The following is a 14,846-nucleotide window of genomic DNA, read 5'->3' on the forward strand; positions in this document are numbered from 1 at the left end:
AAGAAACAGAGAAGTAAAGCAACCACCTGGCAGCTTTATCCTCACATATTTTTCCGCTTCACCCATATAAAAACACTACCGAATCGAATACGGCAAAACCCAAGTGTCTCACAGCTCACAATTGATGTTGTGAGCCCTCACATGCCCAACATTGATATTATATATCTCTCTCTCATTCACTCTCTCTCTCTCTCAATAAACGCAACCCATTTCCCAGAGAGAGAGAGAGAGAGAGAGAGTGGTGTAGCCGGCGCAAGTGCCCGGGTTCGAGTCCTGAGAGCGATCATTTTGTGTCTCAGCCCTCTCTGGATCGCAGGACTAGCACCGGGTAACGGCCCTTTTAGAGAGATAGTGGTCTTTGAAGTAGAGAGAGAATGGGTATGTTATGGTGGGTTTTGCTCTTGGGTTTTAGTTGGAATGGAGGAGAGAGAAGAATGGTGATGGGAAATAGTAATAACAAGTGTGAATTCCCTGCAATTTTCAACTTTGGTGATTCAAATTCAGATACCGGCGCCATCTCTGCCTCCTTTTCCCAGGTTGCTCCACCTAATGGTGAGACCTTCTTTGGCAAGCCCATGGGGAGGGTTTGTGACGGCCGTCTGATCGTTGATTTCATTGGTATGTAGCCTCTAATTTATGGTCCTGATTTTTGTTTTACTTATCTTTAGCGTGGAATTGTTATGATTTGTTTACAATCTATGTGCTCATGTATCCTCAGTGAAGGTTTGTGAACCGACCTTTCTTCTTCTTTGATGGAGAAATAGTACATCTAGGCCGTCCGATGGTCGAGATTGACGGTGGACGATGCATGAAGGCCATGCTACATTTAACATTATATAGTTTTCCTTTTTCACTGCTTTGCTCGGTCAAAGATATGGTCGAGATTCGAAGCTGGTTCGTTTCTCGTACGGTCTAATATACTCTTGTAATTTTTATTTTGAAGTCTATTTATTTTGTCCAGGAAAAAGTTTACATAAGGGTCTAATTTTATATGTAAGGTGCACTTAAAATATCTAGTAGAGTATCATGAAGTTGAAAACATTTGAAATGATCATTGCGAGTTCCACATGTATGGTATGCAGAAAAAGAACACTGTCAAGTCTTAAAAATGGTTTATCTTTTCACACGTTATATGAACCGTTTATTTTTGTGATTTTGAGTGTTTATAAATTTGTTCGATAAGCACTAGTTTTAGAATTTTAAATTTTATAAATTGGGTTAACCTTGAATTTTAAAATTATCATAAGATTTTTGATATCTGCCGTTTAGAGATGCGCCTTACTTATAAAGTATAAGGTAGAACCGTTATACAAACCTCACCAGCTTGTGTGAACCTAGGGCATTTGGTTCCGGTTAGATATAGCACACAAATTCTTTTTGGCTCGATGATGAAGCATGTAAGAAAAAGATTTATCAAATGCACATAAGGTATGAACTCGTTATTTAATTACAAATATCCCGTTGAAATCCAATGATTATGACTTGGGATAGTTCAAAAAGCATAAAATGTTTAATAGTTAGTCAGACTCAGTTCAATCTTGGTAAGTTTCCCTTTAAAAAACTCAGAAAAATTGTTTGTTTGGACTAGATAAGCTCATACCGTTCATTTCAGTGGCTCTAGATTTAGGGGTGCCAATCAGGTCGGATCGACTTGACGACCCAGGGGGCTAACCCGATCTGGGTACAACTCTAAAACCTTGGACCTGAGTTGGATCCTATTCAGATGGATCCTACCCACCCGACCATACCCTATATATATATATATATATATAAATGAAAAAGTCTTCCCAGCGATAACAGGAAAAAATGAGCGGTGATTTTACCTACTTTCATCCCCGTTCAAAGTTTATCGCATGGTCACAATTATTTGGTCGTGTTTTATTTTTCATTTATTTTTTACAAATCAGTATAACTTAAAATTTGGAGTGTGTATACATCTTAGTACGGCACACCTAATAAATAAAAAAAATCGCAAAAAGCATATTGATCAAAATACCTTTTAAATTTTTCAAAGGTATGTTGGTCAATATTTTTCATGTAAAAATATTTTTTTGATATTTTTTATAGATTCGCTTATTTTTTATGAACATGCGCTTCAGATTTTAGGTCTGATTTGTAAAAAATAAATTAAAAATGAAACACTATCTGACAATCGTGACCGTATGATGAACTTTAGAAGGGTATTCATCTTCGCCTATAGGCGTTTTGTAATATATAAATATTTTTTTTTTTAATTATAAAATTTAAAGCTTCAAAAATAGTGTAGATCAAGCAAATTTATGAAAACTTAAAAATGTTAAAAATTGACTGTCCAAAAATGCATTTCAAAATGCAATATTTTCAAAACTTGAAATCTATTTTTTTCTCATATCCAAGCATTTTCATGTTGAGATGATCAATTTGAGTATATTTGGGCATCAAAAGAATATCTTCTAGTGAAATTTTTGATGTGGGTTCTAATTTGATTATTTAGAGCCTTGGCTCTATATAAACTTCTTCCTTTTTTAAATATGTAATATTTTGGTAAATTTGCGTATATTTGAAATATATTTTTTGAATATTTTCTCATTTTTTTTTTTACTAGGTTCTACAGCTGGACTCAAATTGGGTCGGTTTTGAGCGGAAGTTTTAGACCTGATGGGTCTAGCGTGGGTCCAAAACCCTGGACCCGAATTGGATCCAGGTCAAGTCTAGGTCCAAGTCAACCCGTACCAACCCGATTCATTGCCACTCCTGTGGAGATTTGGCCGTATATTTCATGCGTAATAGCCCTAAATTATTATTTCATAGTTTTTTATTCTTTTTTATTTTTCACTGTTTTACAGCTGAGACCTTGGGTTTGCCTTACTTGACCGCATACTTGGACTCATTGGGGAATGGATTTAGTCATGGTGCGAATTTCGCAACAGCTGGATCAACAGTTCGACCTCAAAATGTGACTTTGTTCCAAGGAGGGGTGAGCCCCTTCTCCTTAAACTATCAAGTGTTGCAATTCACACAATTTAAGTCTAGATCAAGCTTCCTTTACATCAAAGGTACCATCATTTTACCATTCTTTTACTGGTTTGTATTATTCACATGGAATTGTTGGTCTTGCGGTTGTTGCTGTGGTATATTTATAATGGAAAGTTATACGTGTGAATCTAATTGCACCTAAATTCTCAGTCATAATGGAAAGCTATACGTGTGAATCTAATTGCACCTAAATTCTCAGTCATTCGATCTTAATTGACAACTAGGATTGCTCAAGTCGAAATGTTATTGTTAAAGCATTGCTTAATTTTAATTTTTTATTTGTAAAAAAGCTTTTTAGTTGAAATTTAGGGTGTCCCATCTTCTTCTTAGGGTGCACCTAGCAAAAAAATAAAAAAAATATTTCTCATAACAATAAATAACCAAAATACTTTTATACATTTCAGGGGTATTATCTTTTTTTTTCATCACAGAAAATATTATTATTATTATTATTATTATCTGTGTTTCCCTATTAGATGTGTGTATGCCCCAAATTTCACTGCAAAATGATATATATATTAAATATAAAAAATAATATTCGAGTTGTCAGATTAAGATCTAACGTGCGAGGGCCAACTTGGACGATTGTGACTCAAGTCATATCAGACATCCATTCAGATCTGACAAGTAAGATCAGATATTACATATACCATACATGTGGGTGGGGTCATATGGAAAGCTCTCCCATACTTATTTTGGGACATGTGCCCCTTTCAAAAACTATAAAAAGGAATTACATGGATCATTTTTTTTTTTTGGGAAGAATATCCTATTATCTCCTATTATTAACTTCTATATCTCGTTAGATTTAAAAATTGAAAATATTAGTTGTAAGCAAAATGACTCCATCTTTTCTATCTTCCAACCCCCTAAACTCTTTTGATAATGTATTATTGATCTCAACAACTTATGAAATGATTTTATCTCTCTCTATCTAAAACTCCATCTCTCTCTCTCATATCGTCTTTCTCTCTCTCTCAAAACTCCATCTCTCTCGAAAACCCAAACTCCATCTCTCTCACACATCGTCGTCTCTCTCTCTCTCTCCAACTCAAACTCCATCTCTCCTTAAAACTCTATCTCTATATCTCTCTAAAACTCAAACTCCTCTCTTTTTAGAATTCCATCTTTCTCTCACACATAAGAATGTGTGCTCGTACTTGAGTTCAAGTTAAATCCCTTGGCTGGTAATCTCACCGAGAAACGAAGAGAGAGAGATGGAGTTTGAATAGGGTGTCATTTTAGGGTTTGTTTGGGTCAAAAGTTTATGATCAAAGGGGTCCAAGGGGTTATATGGTAAAAAAGATAGGGACTTATAAGTAATATTTTCAATTTTTGGGTCTCATAAGATATGAAAGATAAAAATAAAGGATAAAGAGATATTTTTCCCTTTTTTTCTTTTCTACAAAAACGTCACAAACTTTTCAAAAAAAAGTTTGTGGTGGTACCATTTATTCCCATGTGACTAATAATTGCTCCATTATTTTGCTATATCCGTACAAACAAGTGCTTATATGGAAAAGACATTGACTTAGTTTTAAAGGGGGAGATGGAAAACCTAGGGTGAAATAGCAACCCAAATCTTACTGAAATAAGAAACTGTAAAACCATATTTTTCCCTCATACATAGAAAACTTTCCAAAAATTTTGTTCACATAGAATATCCCATGGACAAGATCGAACCTTAACATTTTCCTTGTGTAGCCAAAAAAAAAAAAAAAACCAAGAGAGTATCCGGTGAACGGGGAAATAATAAAGGAAAAAGTTTATATAATGCTGCAACCTTAAAATGTAGAACTATAGATTCACCTAAAAAATCTATCGGAAAAAGTTGTTTTATTGTTGAATATGAAAAAAACAAAAAATTTTAGGTCCTAAAAATAGTGCATATTGTAACACATTATCTACAATGTCTATTTTCAAGATTTTAATATGTAGATCTACTCGATTTTAACTATTTTTAGTAAAATTTTATAATTAGATATGAAAATAGATTTTCAAATAATCTTAAGAATTTTTAACAATTAAATTACATGTTATGATAAAATTTGTCTATGCACCTTAATTACATTGTTTGAGGTTGCAACATTATAGAAACCACACCCCAATAATAAAAATCCCATATAACTATGGAATATCTTTTGAATTTTGAGTTTGGTCAATAGAATAAATACAAGAGTCTAATTTCACATCCATTAGTTAAGATTACAACTGTTTGTAGTTTAATTTCACATATATTAATCAAGATTAATTGTGACCACCTTGTATCAAAAGTAAATAGTCTCATTGTATACTTTTGTTTATAATAATAAATAATAGTAGTTGTAGTGTACTTATTTAAATTAACGAGATAATGTTAATGCGTGTAGCCAGCATATTCACAAAGTCTACTAAACCTAGTATTCTCAACTCAAAATTTGTTTTTTCAAATTACTTGAAACAATGAATATATTGTATAGTTTAAGGGGTATTTTCCACAGTCTAAGAGATTCTCATAAATTCCTATCAAGAGTAGGGAGGTTTTGGAAAGTTACCTTGATTTCTATTGGTGTTGTTCTTGGCCCAATTTACTCCAGTTTACAACATATAAACACTCAAGTAAACCATGGAAGGTTGAAGTAACCTCGCATTCAATTTACAGAAACACCTTCACATGATCCTCTCTCCTAAGTATTAGGACCCTCAATGTTAAGAAAAATATTTACTCATTGAGATGGGACAGACCTCTTTTTGTTGGGATTGATGTGAAATGGTTGAGAATAGGAGTCGTGGTGGTAGCATCACTTGTGTCCTAACTAAGGTCTAGATTTTCATTCTCACCTAATGCAACTACTAACGCTTTCAAAAAAAAGTAGGGGCTTATCATCCCCATTAAATTACCCCAAAAAAAAAACAAAAAGAAAAAAAAATTGAAATGGTTATCAGAAGAAAATTCAGCAAACTTAAGATATACTTTGAGATCGATTTAACAAGAACCACTTAAGAAATTCATCGAACACATGTTATGGATTAGACGTTACACACTTGATAATATCAAAATTGCATCCAAAAGGGCTGTCCAAACTAAAACAATAAGCCCCAAAACTACACTTCCTCTTTTAATTGTTTTTTCCTAAACTTATATTATTGTCATAGGTATAATAAAGGGGAACGTCCTCACTAACATGTTAACGACCAAAAAGGAGCATGAAAATGGTGCACAGTTGACGATGAAACGCCTATCTTTAAGCTGAAAGGAAGGCCGAAATAAATTTCCAAAATAGATGGTGCAAAATTCTAATTTTTTAATTTTTGAAAATTTATTTTATTTTAGTTCATGAATCCTTAAAATTTTGGATCCAAGATATATGTCTGGAGGGGAGATGCATACGAATAGGTGAGTCAGCCAACTCTTCTTCATCTTCATCTTCAGGGAAGACAAACGTTCCAAAGCCCGAGGATTTTTCTAAGGCACTGTACACATTTGACATAGGCCAAAATGACCTTGCTGCCGGATTCCGAACAATTTCCGACGATGCGGTCCGAGCTTCAATCCCCCAAATCCTAGCCAGCATCTCTCAAGCAATCCAAGTAAGCTAATCCGAACTCTATTCTGTGATCAATTTCCTTTTCCTTTCTACATTTTGAAAATAAAGCGATCCAAATTTTTCATTAAGTATTAAACCCATGAATGGGGGCCATCAGGAATCCACCAAGCTAATCAAGGCATATTGCAGGAGATCACCTATTGAATAGTTAACAAGAAATGCTCAAAAATCGAATGCCGAAAGAAATTCAATGGAGTTCATTTTGATATGAAAATATATTTATTTATTGAAAATTCTATGGAAAATTCCACATTAACTACTTAAAAATAATTCACCTCATTTATCTTTGATACAAAGAGGTTACAATTATTTTTGTCCTTTAGATTTCATAATGGGTGGTTGTAAGAGTATCATGGATTATACACAAAGTTCCAAAACAAAATTCTCGGACTTGGTGACTCACCTCATGCCATCCAAGATCTGATCTCTTTCTACAAAAGGTAAATGGTCTACCATCCTTTCATATTTTTCATATTTTACATTAGACACTTTTTTTATCTTCTTCTTTTTTTCTTTAATATTTATATTGTACATCTTTCTTTTTTGATTTGTTTTTATTTTTGTCAAGACTAATTCCAGTTTGGAACTTGAAGTTTCGAATCCGACATACTTATATTTTAAGTGTCAACTTGATTCAAACTTCAAGTTCCAGACCGACCCATTTTTCGCTGATTGTTTCCGAACCACGCCTTTGCTCATGAAAAGGTTTCAATTTGGACATTGGATGCTCGAACAGGGGGAAGTTTAGGAAAAAAATATAAAAAAAGTGAAAAAATGGACTTCTACATGAAAATAAAAATATAAAATAGAAAAAGTTTACATAAGGTTGCAACCAGTGGTTTAAAAAATGGATCGATGCCGCAGATTGGACACCCCAAAAACCCATCCAGATTGGTAAATCAGCGATTTGAATCGGAAATCGATTGAATCCGTCCAATTAAATTTTAAAAAAATGTAAAAGAATTATTAAAATTTATTATAAATGTTGTTTTTTATGAATCCAATAAGAAATATGTGTGTTACATTATTATCTTTCATTTTTTTGGCACACTGCGAAAATTGAGATGTTCTTTCCCTATATGAAATTATGTTAACCATTAAATTTTCATCACATTAAAAAAAAAACATAGAATTATCATGGACAAAGTATATAATCATACATAGATTACAATAAATAATGGATTAAATCGATGAAAAAATGACTACTAAATTCTCGAATTGGCGGAAAACTTTAATCCGCTAAAAAAAACTCAAACGATTGCAACCTATCTATAATCCAAAATCACTAACTACAAAATTATATATTGAAAATGAAATTGTTGGTTTACCGTTTATAATTATTTTATTATATAAATAATAACAAATTCAAAATATCTTATTTGAAATGCATTATTGACCACTGTAAGAAAAATAGTACATTACATAATTTATAATGTAAATAAATTAATAAAAAATAAAATATTTGGCTATCAATGTAGAAATTATTAGAATGCGTATCAATTTTCGAAATAACACGTTAATTTTTAAAAAACTTAATTTTTTAGATTTCTAGAATAAATTTAGTGGAAGAGATTATTAGTAGAGATAGAGGGATATTTCAAATGGTCTCATGGTATGAACCCTATTTTAAAATTAATATTCTTAAATTTATATAAAGATTACCATATTATAAAAATAAAAATTATAATTAGTTCAGTTATTCTTAGTTTGTATTAAAAAATACTTGTTGTATTAAGAAATGTTTTTTATTTTTTTTATAAGGAATACTTGTTGTATTACATTTTTTTTTTTTTTTTTGACGAAAAAATATGATACTTGTTGAATTACCTTTTTTTTTATTTATTTTTTATTTGATAAGAAAAAAAAGAAGATGTTGTTTTTTGCTTGTTGTATTACTTTTTAGTTTTTTACAAGAAAATAAAAAAATGATGCTACCAAAGTACCTTTTATTTTTTATACATTTTATTTTAATTTTTTTTACAAGAAAAAAAGAAGATGCATTGTCTGTTTTTATTTTTCAGCAAGAAATGCTTGTTGTATTACCTTTTATTTTTTTTCTTTTATTTTTTCGATGACATTATTTTCTTCTTTTTATTTATTTTTTGAAGACAAAAGTAAAACATATTTGTTCCTTTTATTTTTTTGATGATATTATTTTCTTCTTTTTATTTGTCTTTTTTTTTTAAAGAGAAAAATAAAATCGCAGAATAACGTCCCCAAGCTCGATTCAAACTTGAGACGTCCCAAGAAGAAATGTAGTTGATAAACACGGCAGCCCATCGATCTGTGTTGAATACCTTTGTACAATAATTGTTTATATTGAACAACGTTTCAATGTTATATCACTCGGCTCAAATCCCACATCGAAGTATCAAACAAACTTTAAGAACTATAAGTACCTCTTCAATAGTGTCACTGTTAGTGTGATCGAGAGAAGGGGTACACCTGCAGTACTATCTTTTAATCTAAATTATCAAAATATCCTTGTTCAGTGACTTACCATCAAACTATCCTTGTTCAGTAACTCGTCGACTTATGATGTCATAAGCCGCATCATGATTTATGACATCATAAATTATCCAAATATCCTTATTCAGTGACTCGCCGACTTATGATGTCATAAGCCGCATCGTGACATCATATGAACGACTTACTATTCAAAATCGTCGTGATTTATGACATCATAAATTATCCAATTATCCTTATTAAGTGACTCGTTGACTTATGATGTCATAAGCCGCATCGTGATTTATGACATCATATGAACGACTTACTATTCAAAATCGCCGACTTATGATGTCATAAGCCGTATTGTGATTTATGATATCTTATGAATGACTTACTATTCAAAATCGCGGCGTCATAAGCTGCTTAGAGTCGTGATTTATGACATCATGAATGACTTACTATTCAAAATCGCACCGCTTAGAATCGTGATTTATGATATCATATGAATGATTTACTATTTAGAATCACCGATTCACTTCTAGAGTCGGGTGATTCTCGGTTTTACACAAGAAACGACACGGGATGTCTGATTCCCGTAACTTACTATTTAAAATCCCTGATTCACTTCCAGAATCGGGCGATTCTCAGTTTTACACAAGAATCGATGGACACGGGATGACCAATTCCCGTGTCGACTAAGGCGAGTCGTAACCGATTTTTAAAACCTTGGTTGCAACCTTAAACTGTAGAATTGAAAATGTGCCTCAAAACTCCATTGAAAAGGTTGTTTAATGTTGAAAAACCCTCTAGTTGATCATCTCGCCGTCGTAATTAATGAATGTGAAAAAATAAAGATATCAAGTTCCAAAAATAGTGCATCTTGCGACGCATTATCTACAGTTTATTTTCAAGATTAAAAAAAAAAAAACTTGATTTTAACCCTTTAGTGAGTTTAAAATTTTATAATTAGATATTAAAATAATTTTTTTTATAATCCCAATAATGTTTTACACCAAAATTATATGTTATGATAAAATATTGAGGTCGGCCTTAATTGAATCGTTTAATGTTGCAAGAATTATACGGGGCCTATTGGACTTTTATGTAAATTTCCTAGTTTCTTCAATATTGTATTTCTAAAGCGACGTACGTTTTCTGGTGACGGTTGAAAATGAAGAACATGGGCTCTCACATGCAAGGGTACCACCCAATTTGACTTGGCGAGTCCTGAGCTGATCTACTCATTTTCTAACAAAGAAAATCCAAAAAAGAGGGAGATTGGAGTAATTCCAAGTTTTTTTGCTGCTCCATGCTTGCTCAGGTTCTATTATAGTTTACTGTAGCAGTGACCTTTTCTCGTTCCTCTCTTTTTTTTTTTTTTTAATTATTATTTTTAATTATTTTTTTATTTTTGTTATTATTATTATTATTGTTATTATTGTTATTTTTGCATTTAGTAGCTCAATGATGGGATTTGAAATCGAAATATAGTGTTGCAATCATCAACACCTTGACCATTCATGCCGAAACCGTTGAATCATACTTTAAGTAGCACTTTCATTTCTATTAATAATCGAGATATGTATGTTTAATTTAGATTTATGCTTAGAGAATTTATTACATGATTGTTTGGAAAAACTTTATCTTAAAGTCTTGTTTGGCTCCCTAGAAAAGAAATTCGTGAAAACTGCAAGGAGAGTGAGTGAACTGAGAGTTCCAGGGGGCGGGGGGGGGGAAGAGAGGGCATATGGATTTAGGATGGAGAGATGGCAGGGGGGTGAGGAGGATTATTTTGGGCGAATTAAATTTTTCGAGTATGTAGTTGCAAGATCCTTTTCCAAAATGAAGAAAACGGGGATGATGGGAAGATTTCTCTCCAATTTCAGGCATCAATAACTGGATCATTGGAGATGCTTTAGGAATTGACCATGCCGATCCATGCATAATATAATGAAAAATGGATACACATTTGTGTTTGTTACTTAATATAGGCAATGGGTCTAAAAAAATATTTAAAAGGATGTTGGTGTTATATTAGTGGGTGATGGTTTAATAATACAAGAGGACAGTTCTGTAAAAGCAACATGAAGAATTGCTCATATACAGTGAGTGAGGCTTATTTAGGTAGGAAGAAAGTTAGAATATGTGTATTTTTTGTATGTCCGGGCCTTATGCCCCTATAAAAGATGTACAATATAACCCACGTTATGTGTGTACAAGAACGTCATTTTTATAGGGTTACAGAGTGTTATACAGCTTGTATAGGCTTATTTAAAAAATGTTCTTCTTATAGGGTTACATAGTGACATACAGCTTGTATAAACTTATTTACAAAGTCTATAAAGACGGTTGCATGTCAACGATGACATGTTATATAAGGTAAAATTAATACAAATGTACAAGACAATAATGGCTCTTCCAAGTGTCATTCTATTTCGCTTAAGGGACATCTTTTTCACATTATAGGCTCATGTAAGTGTTTATAGATCTGTTCGATCTACTATTTTTGTAGTTTTAAATTTTAAAATTAAATATAAAAATAAAGTTTCATACCATCGCAAATATTTCTAGTACCAAAAAATATATCCCGATAGTATTCAAAGGTACGTCTTGCTTTGATTGTTTGGGGCCTCAGTCCTATGCAAACCACACCCATATTACAATTGTTTGAAATAACCGGTAGAGGGACCCGGTGTTATTAGTTAACAATTTCTCTTCCCTATGCAGGTTTTGTATGGGGAAGGCGCAAGAACATTTTGGATACACAACACAGGTCCAATTGGGTGCTTACCATTTTCCGCTATGTATTATCCTTTCAAACCCCGTAATATAGATAAATACGGCTGCGTTTATACACAAAATGATGTGGCTCAAGAGTTCAACAGGCAACTCAAGTTAATGGTGTCCCAGTTAAGGGAACAACTTCCTCATGCTGAACTCACGTATGTGGATGTTTACTCTGCAAAATTTAATCTCATCAGCCATGCCAAGGAGGAAGGTTAGAAAATATTCACTCTTTCACTTAAGCCAAAGTGCCCAAGCAGTAGTATAGACGCAGCCCCACATGACAGAGAGTTCATGGGTTCAAAGTCCCAACCATGCACACTTTTCATTGTTTGGAGCTAAGGAAAAGCTTCCATACTTTCCCTACTATATAGAAATTATACATTTGTCCCTCTATCCAGCCATCCGATTTAGATAAAATGACTTACGGACCATTTGATCTAGATCCATCGTTTCGGAGTATTTTATTTCGATTTTTTGTTTACAAAAAATATGAATATGAAATTTAGTACGTGCAATCATCTCAATGTGGTGCACCTAAAAAACTGTATTTAAAAAATATTTCGGATAAAATGAAATAACCAAAATACTCCTCAAATGTTTAAGGATATTTTGGTTGTTTTGATATTTATGCAAAATATGTTTTAATATTATTAGCATGTGCGACTTTAAGAGAGGAGTGGAAGTTCAAATTTTGGTGTCAAAATATTTTGTAAAAAAAGAATTTAAAAATAAAACAATGTGGAAGCAGGACATTGTGTTTGGGTCCATCTCAACTGTCCATTCATATTAGATGGTTAGGTAGGGGAAGAATATAACTCTTATATAGTAAGGGAAATAGAAAAGGTTTTCCCTCGAGCTATTACGAAGTTATATTGTTCTAAAGGGTTTTAAGCCAATTCAAAACCATAACCAATAGGTACTAATCTGGGTTTAGGACCGTCAAATTTTTACTGGTTTTCACTTGCTCCTTTCCTCACTCTTATTTATTTATTTTTTTCTTTCAATAGAGGAAACCTCCTAAAACTAGTGAGCCAGTTGGGAAGTTCCAAACTGGCTTAGAATCGATGGTTGGACCCACTATTCCAGCTTTTGGGACACTGGTTGTACTTTAAATACATAGGATAAGGTGCACAAAAGTTCACAAAGTAGAGAAGACTTGAGATGGTATATATGTTGCTTGGCAGCTTACTAAGCTAATAATCAACCCAATATAAATTAAATGAAAGGTATAATTTACTCATGTATAGGTGCATAGATATTAAGAATTTGACAAGAACTATAACATGAATGACATGGTTTTTATGGTAGGATTTGTTGATCCCTTGAAGTTCTGTTGTGGATATGGGAAGGACGGCTACAATGCTTGGTGTGGAAGGTCAACAAATGTGAATGGGACTATCGTTTATGATGTATGTGATAAGGCATCAATGTATGTGAGTTGGGATGGGATTCACTACTCCGAAGCCGCAAACCGTTGGATAGCAAACCACATCTTCAATGGTCAATTATCAGAACCCCCATTGCCATTGACTCAAGCTTGCCATCGGCTTACGTGAAACCGTAACCCGTTATTGTTGGGGTTTTAATGGTTTTGAAGAGGATACGTGTGTTTGGCCTCAACGACTCTATAGTACCCACCTTAAATAATTAATTGTTGTAATATCAATTATGTTAGTTAGCAAAGATATTTTAATTTATTATTATTTATTTTTCCCCTCTTTGTCTTCAACAAGATATATCTAGTGTTTTAAAACCCAGATAAAGATAAGTAGTGTGACGATCCATCCCACTGATTTTTATCGAAGAGCGGATCATTGATCTGGATCGATTTGAATCGGCGATCTGAAAAAGCATCAAATTTATAAAAACACGGAAGTCTATGAACCCCTTAAAAGATTTAAAAATTTTTTTTTTTTTTAACCCCCTTTATACCTTTTTGTATTATCTAAATTGTAATACCAACCATCCTTATTGTCTAAAGTCATGCAAACCCTAGAAAGTTTGCCCCCTCTCTTTTTCTCCCAAGCACACTCTCTCTTAACCACCCTCTCAACCACCCTTGAACCCCCATCTCTTTCTCTCTCATAATCATTCCAGTGAACCAAAGAAGTTGCTTAAAAGTAGCATCTCGAATTCGATTTAGATCATTGGGCCATTAAGAAAAAGAAAAAATAAATAAATATGAAAAGTTAAAATGGTCGGTATGGCGTTAGCTATTATTTTATTTAACTTGCTGGGGATTTGTGGGCTTTCTATAGGCCTAACGTAGGGGGGTGGAAATGGGTCGGGTCGCGTCGCGTCGGGTTTGTATCCGATTGGACTCCGACCTGAAAAAAATGATACGAGACCTAGGCCCTACCTGAATTTATTGGACATGGATCCATACTTGAAAATATAGTGTGGGATTTGAACCCGTATTTAACCCAAAAATTAAAATATCTATGCATTTAATTAGATTTAAATATATTTTATATATTGTGACTTAAAAATATTACTGGACCTGGACCTGATCGGATCCGTACCCGAACCCGAATAATGTTCAGGTCCAAGATCCTAAAGGGATGACCCCAAAAAAGGGTGAGTACTGTGTGTTCCTTGACGCCCTTTTAAAGAGACCAATAGGTTTACTTGCTCCTCAAGAAAATAATACCCTCAACTTTTTTGATGAAACATAGGTATGGTAGTTTTTACTATTACTAAACCTAATAATCTCTACCTTGATAGGAAAATCATCATAATTGTCTTGTCAGTCTTTATGAATAAATTTTTTGATTTCGTATTTCTTGCATCCATTATGAAATTTTGACAAACAATTTGCTTTCATATTTCCCCACCTCTAACTCTACATTTTTTTTTTTTTTCTCAACATAAAATGTAAACTTTTAGAGTCATACACATCGTATTCTCTGATACCAATTGTAGGTCTTCAGAAACCATTCACTTGTAGAACAAGGAATCCAAACATGGGGATCCCACCTAAAATTGTATACATAGGTAGTTGCAAATTAG

At 33.0% G+C, this 14,846-nt stretch overlaps 1 protein-coding gene across 6 annotated transcripts; it reads left to right on the plus strand.

The window, feature by feature from the left end:
- Positions 1 to 189: 189 nt before the first annotated feature.
- Positions 190 to 13,553, plus strand: LOC110007898 (GDSL esterase/lipase At5g14450). Of its 6 annotated transcripts, none has more exons than XR_016056820.1 (6): positions 190 to 618; positions 2,826 to 3,035; positions 6,359 to 6,585; positions 6,926 to 7,042; positions 11,778 to 12,048; positions 13,146 to 13,553. XR_016056820.1 is itself a non-coding variant. In XM_020671965.2 (5 exons), the coding sequence occupies exons 1-5, from the start codon at positions 375 to 377 to the stop codon at positions 13,391 to 13,393; spliced, it is 1,200 nt and encodes a 399-aa protein (XP_020527624.1). In that variant the 5' UTR covers positions 190 to 374; the 3' UTR covers positions 13,394 to 13,553. The 6 variants fall into 6 exon arrangements, 4 of the variants coding, with proteins under 4 accessions (XP_020527624.1, XP_020527625.1, XP_088724775.1 ...); XR_016056821.1 differs by having other exon boundaries at positions 6,428 to 6,585; XM_020671965.2 differs by lacking the exon at positions 6,926 to 7,042.
- Positions 13,554 to 14,846: the final 1,293 nt, after the last annotated feature.

The sequence above is a fragment of the Amborella trichopoda genome, chromosome 6, assembly GCF_054954075.1.
Source record: "Amborella trichopoda isolate Santa Cruz 75 chromosome 6, AtrichopodaSantaCruz75HAP2 v2.0, whole genome shotgun sequence".
Lineage (NCBI taxonomy): Eukaryota > Viridiplantae > Streptophyta > Magnoliopsida > Amborellales > Amborellaceae > Amborella > Amborella trichopoda.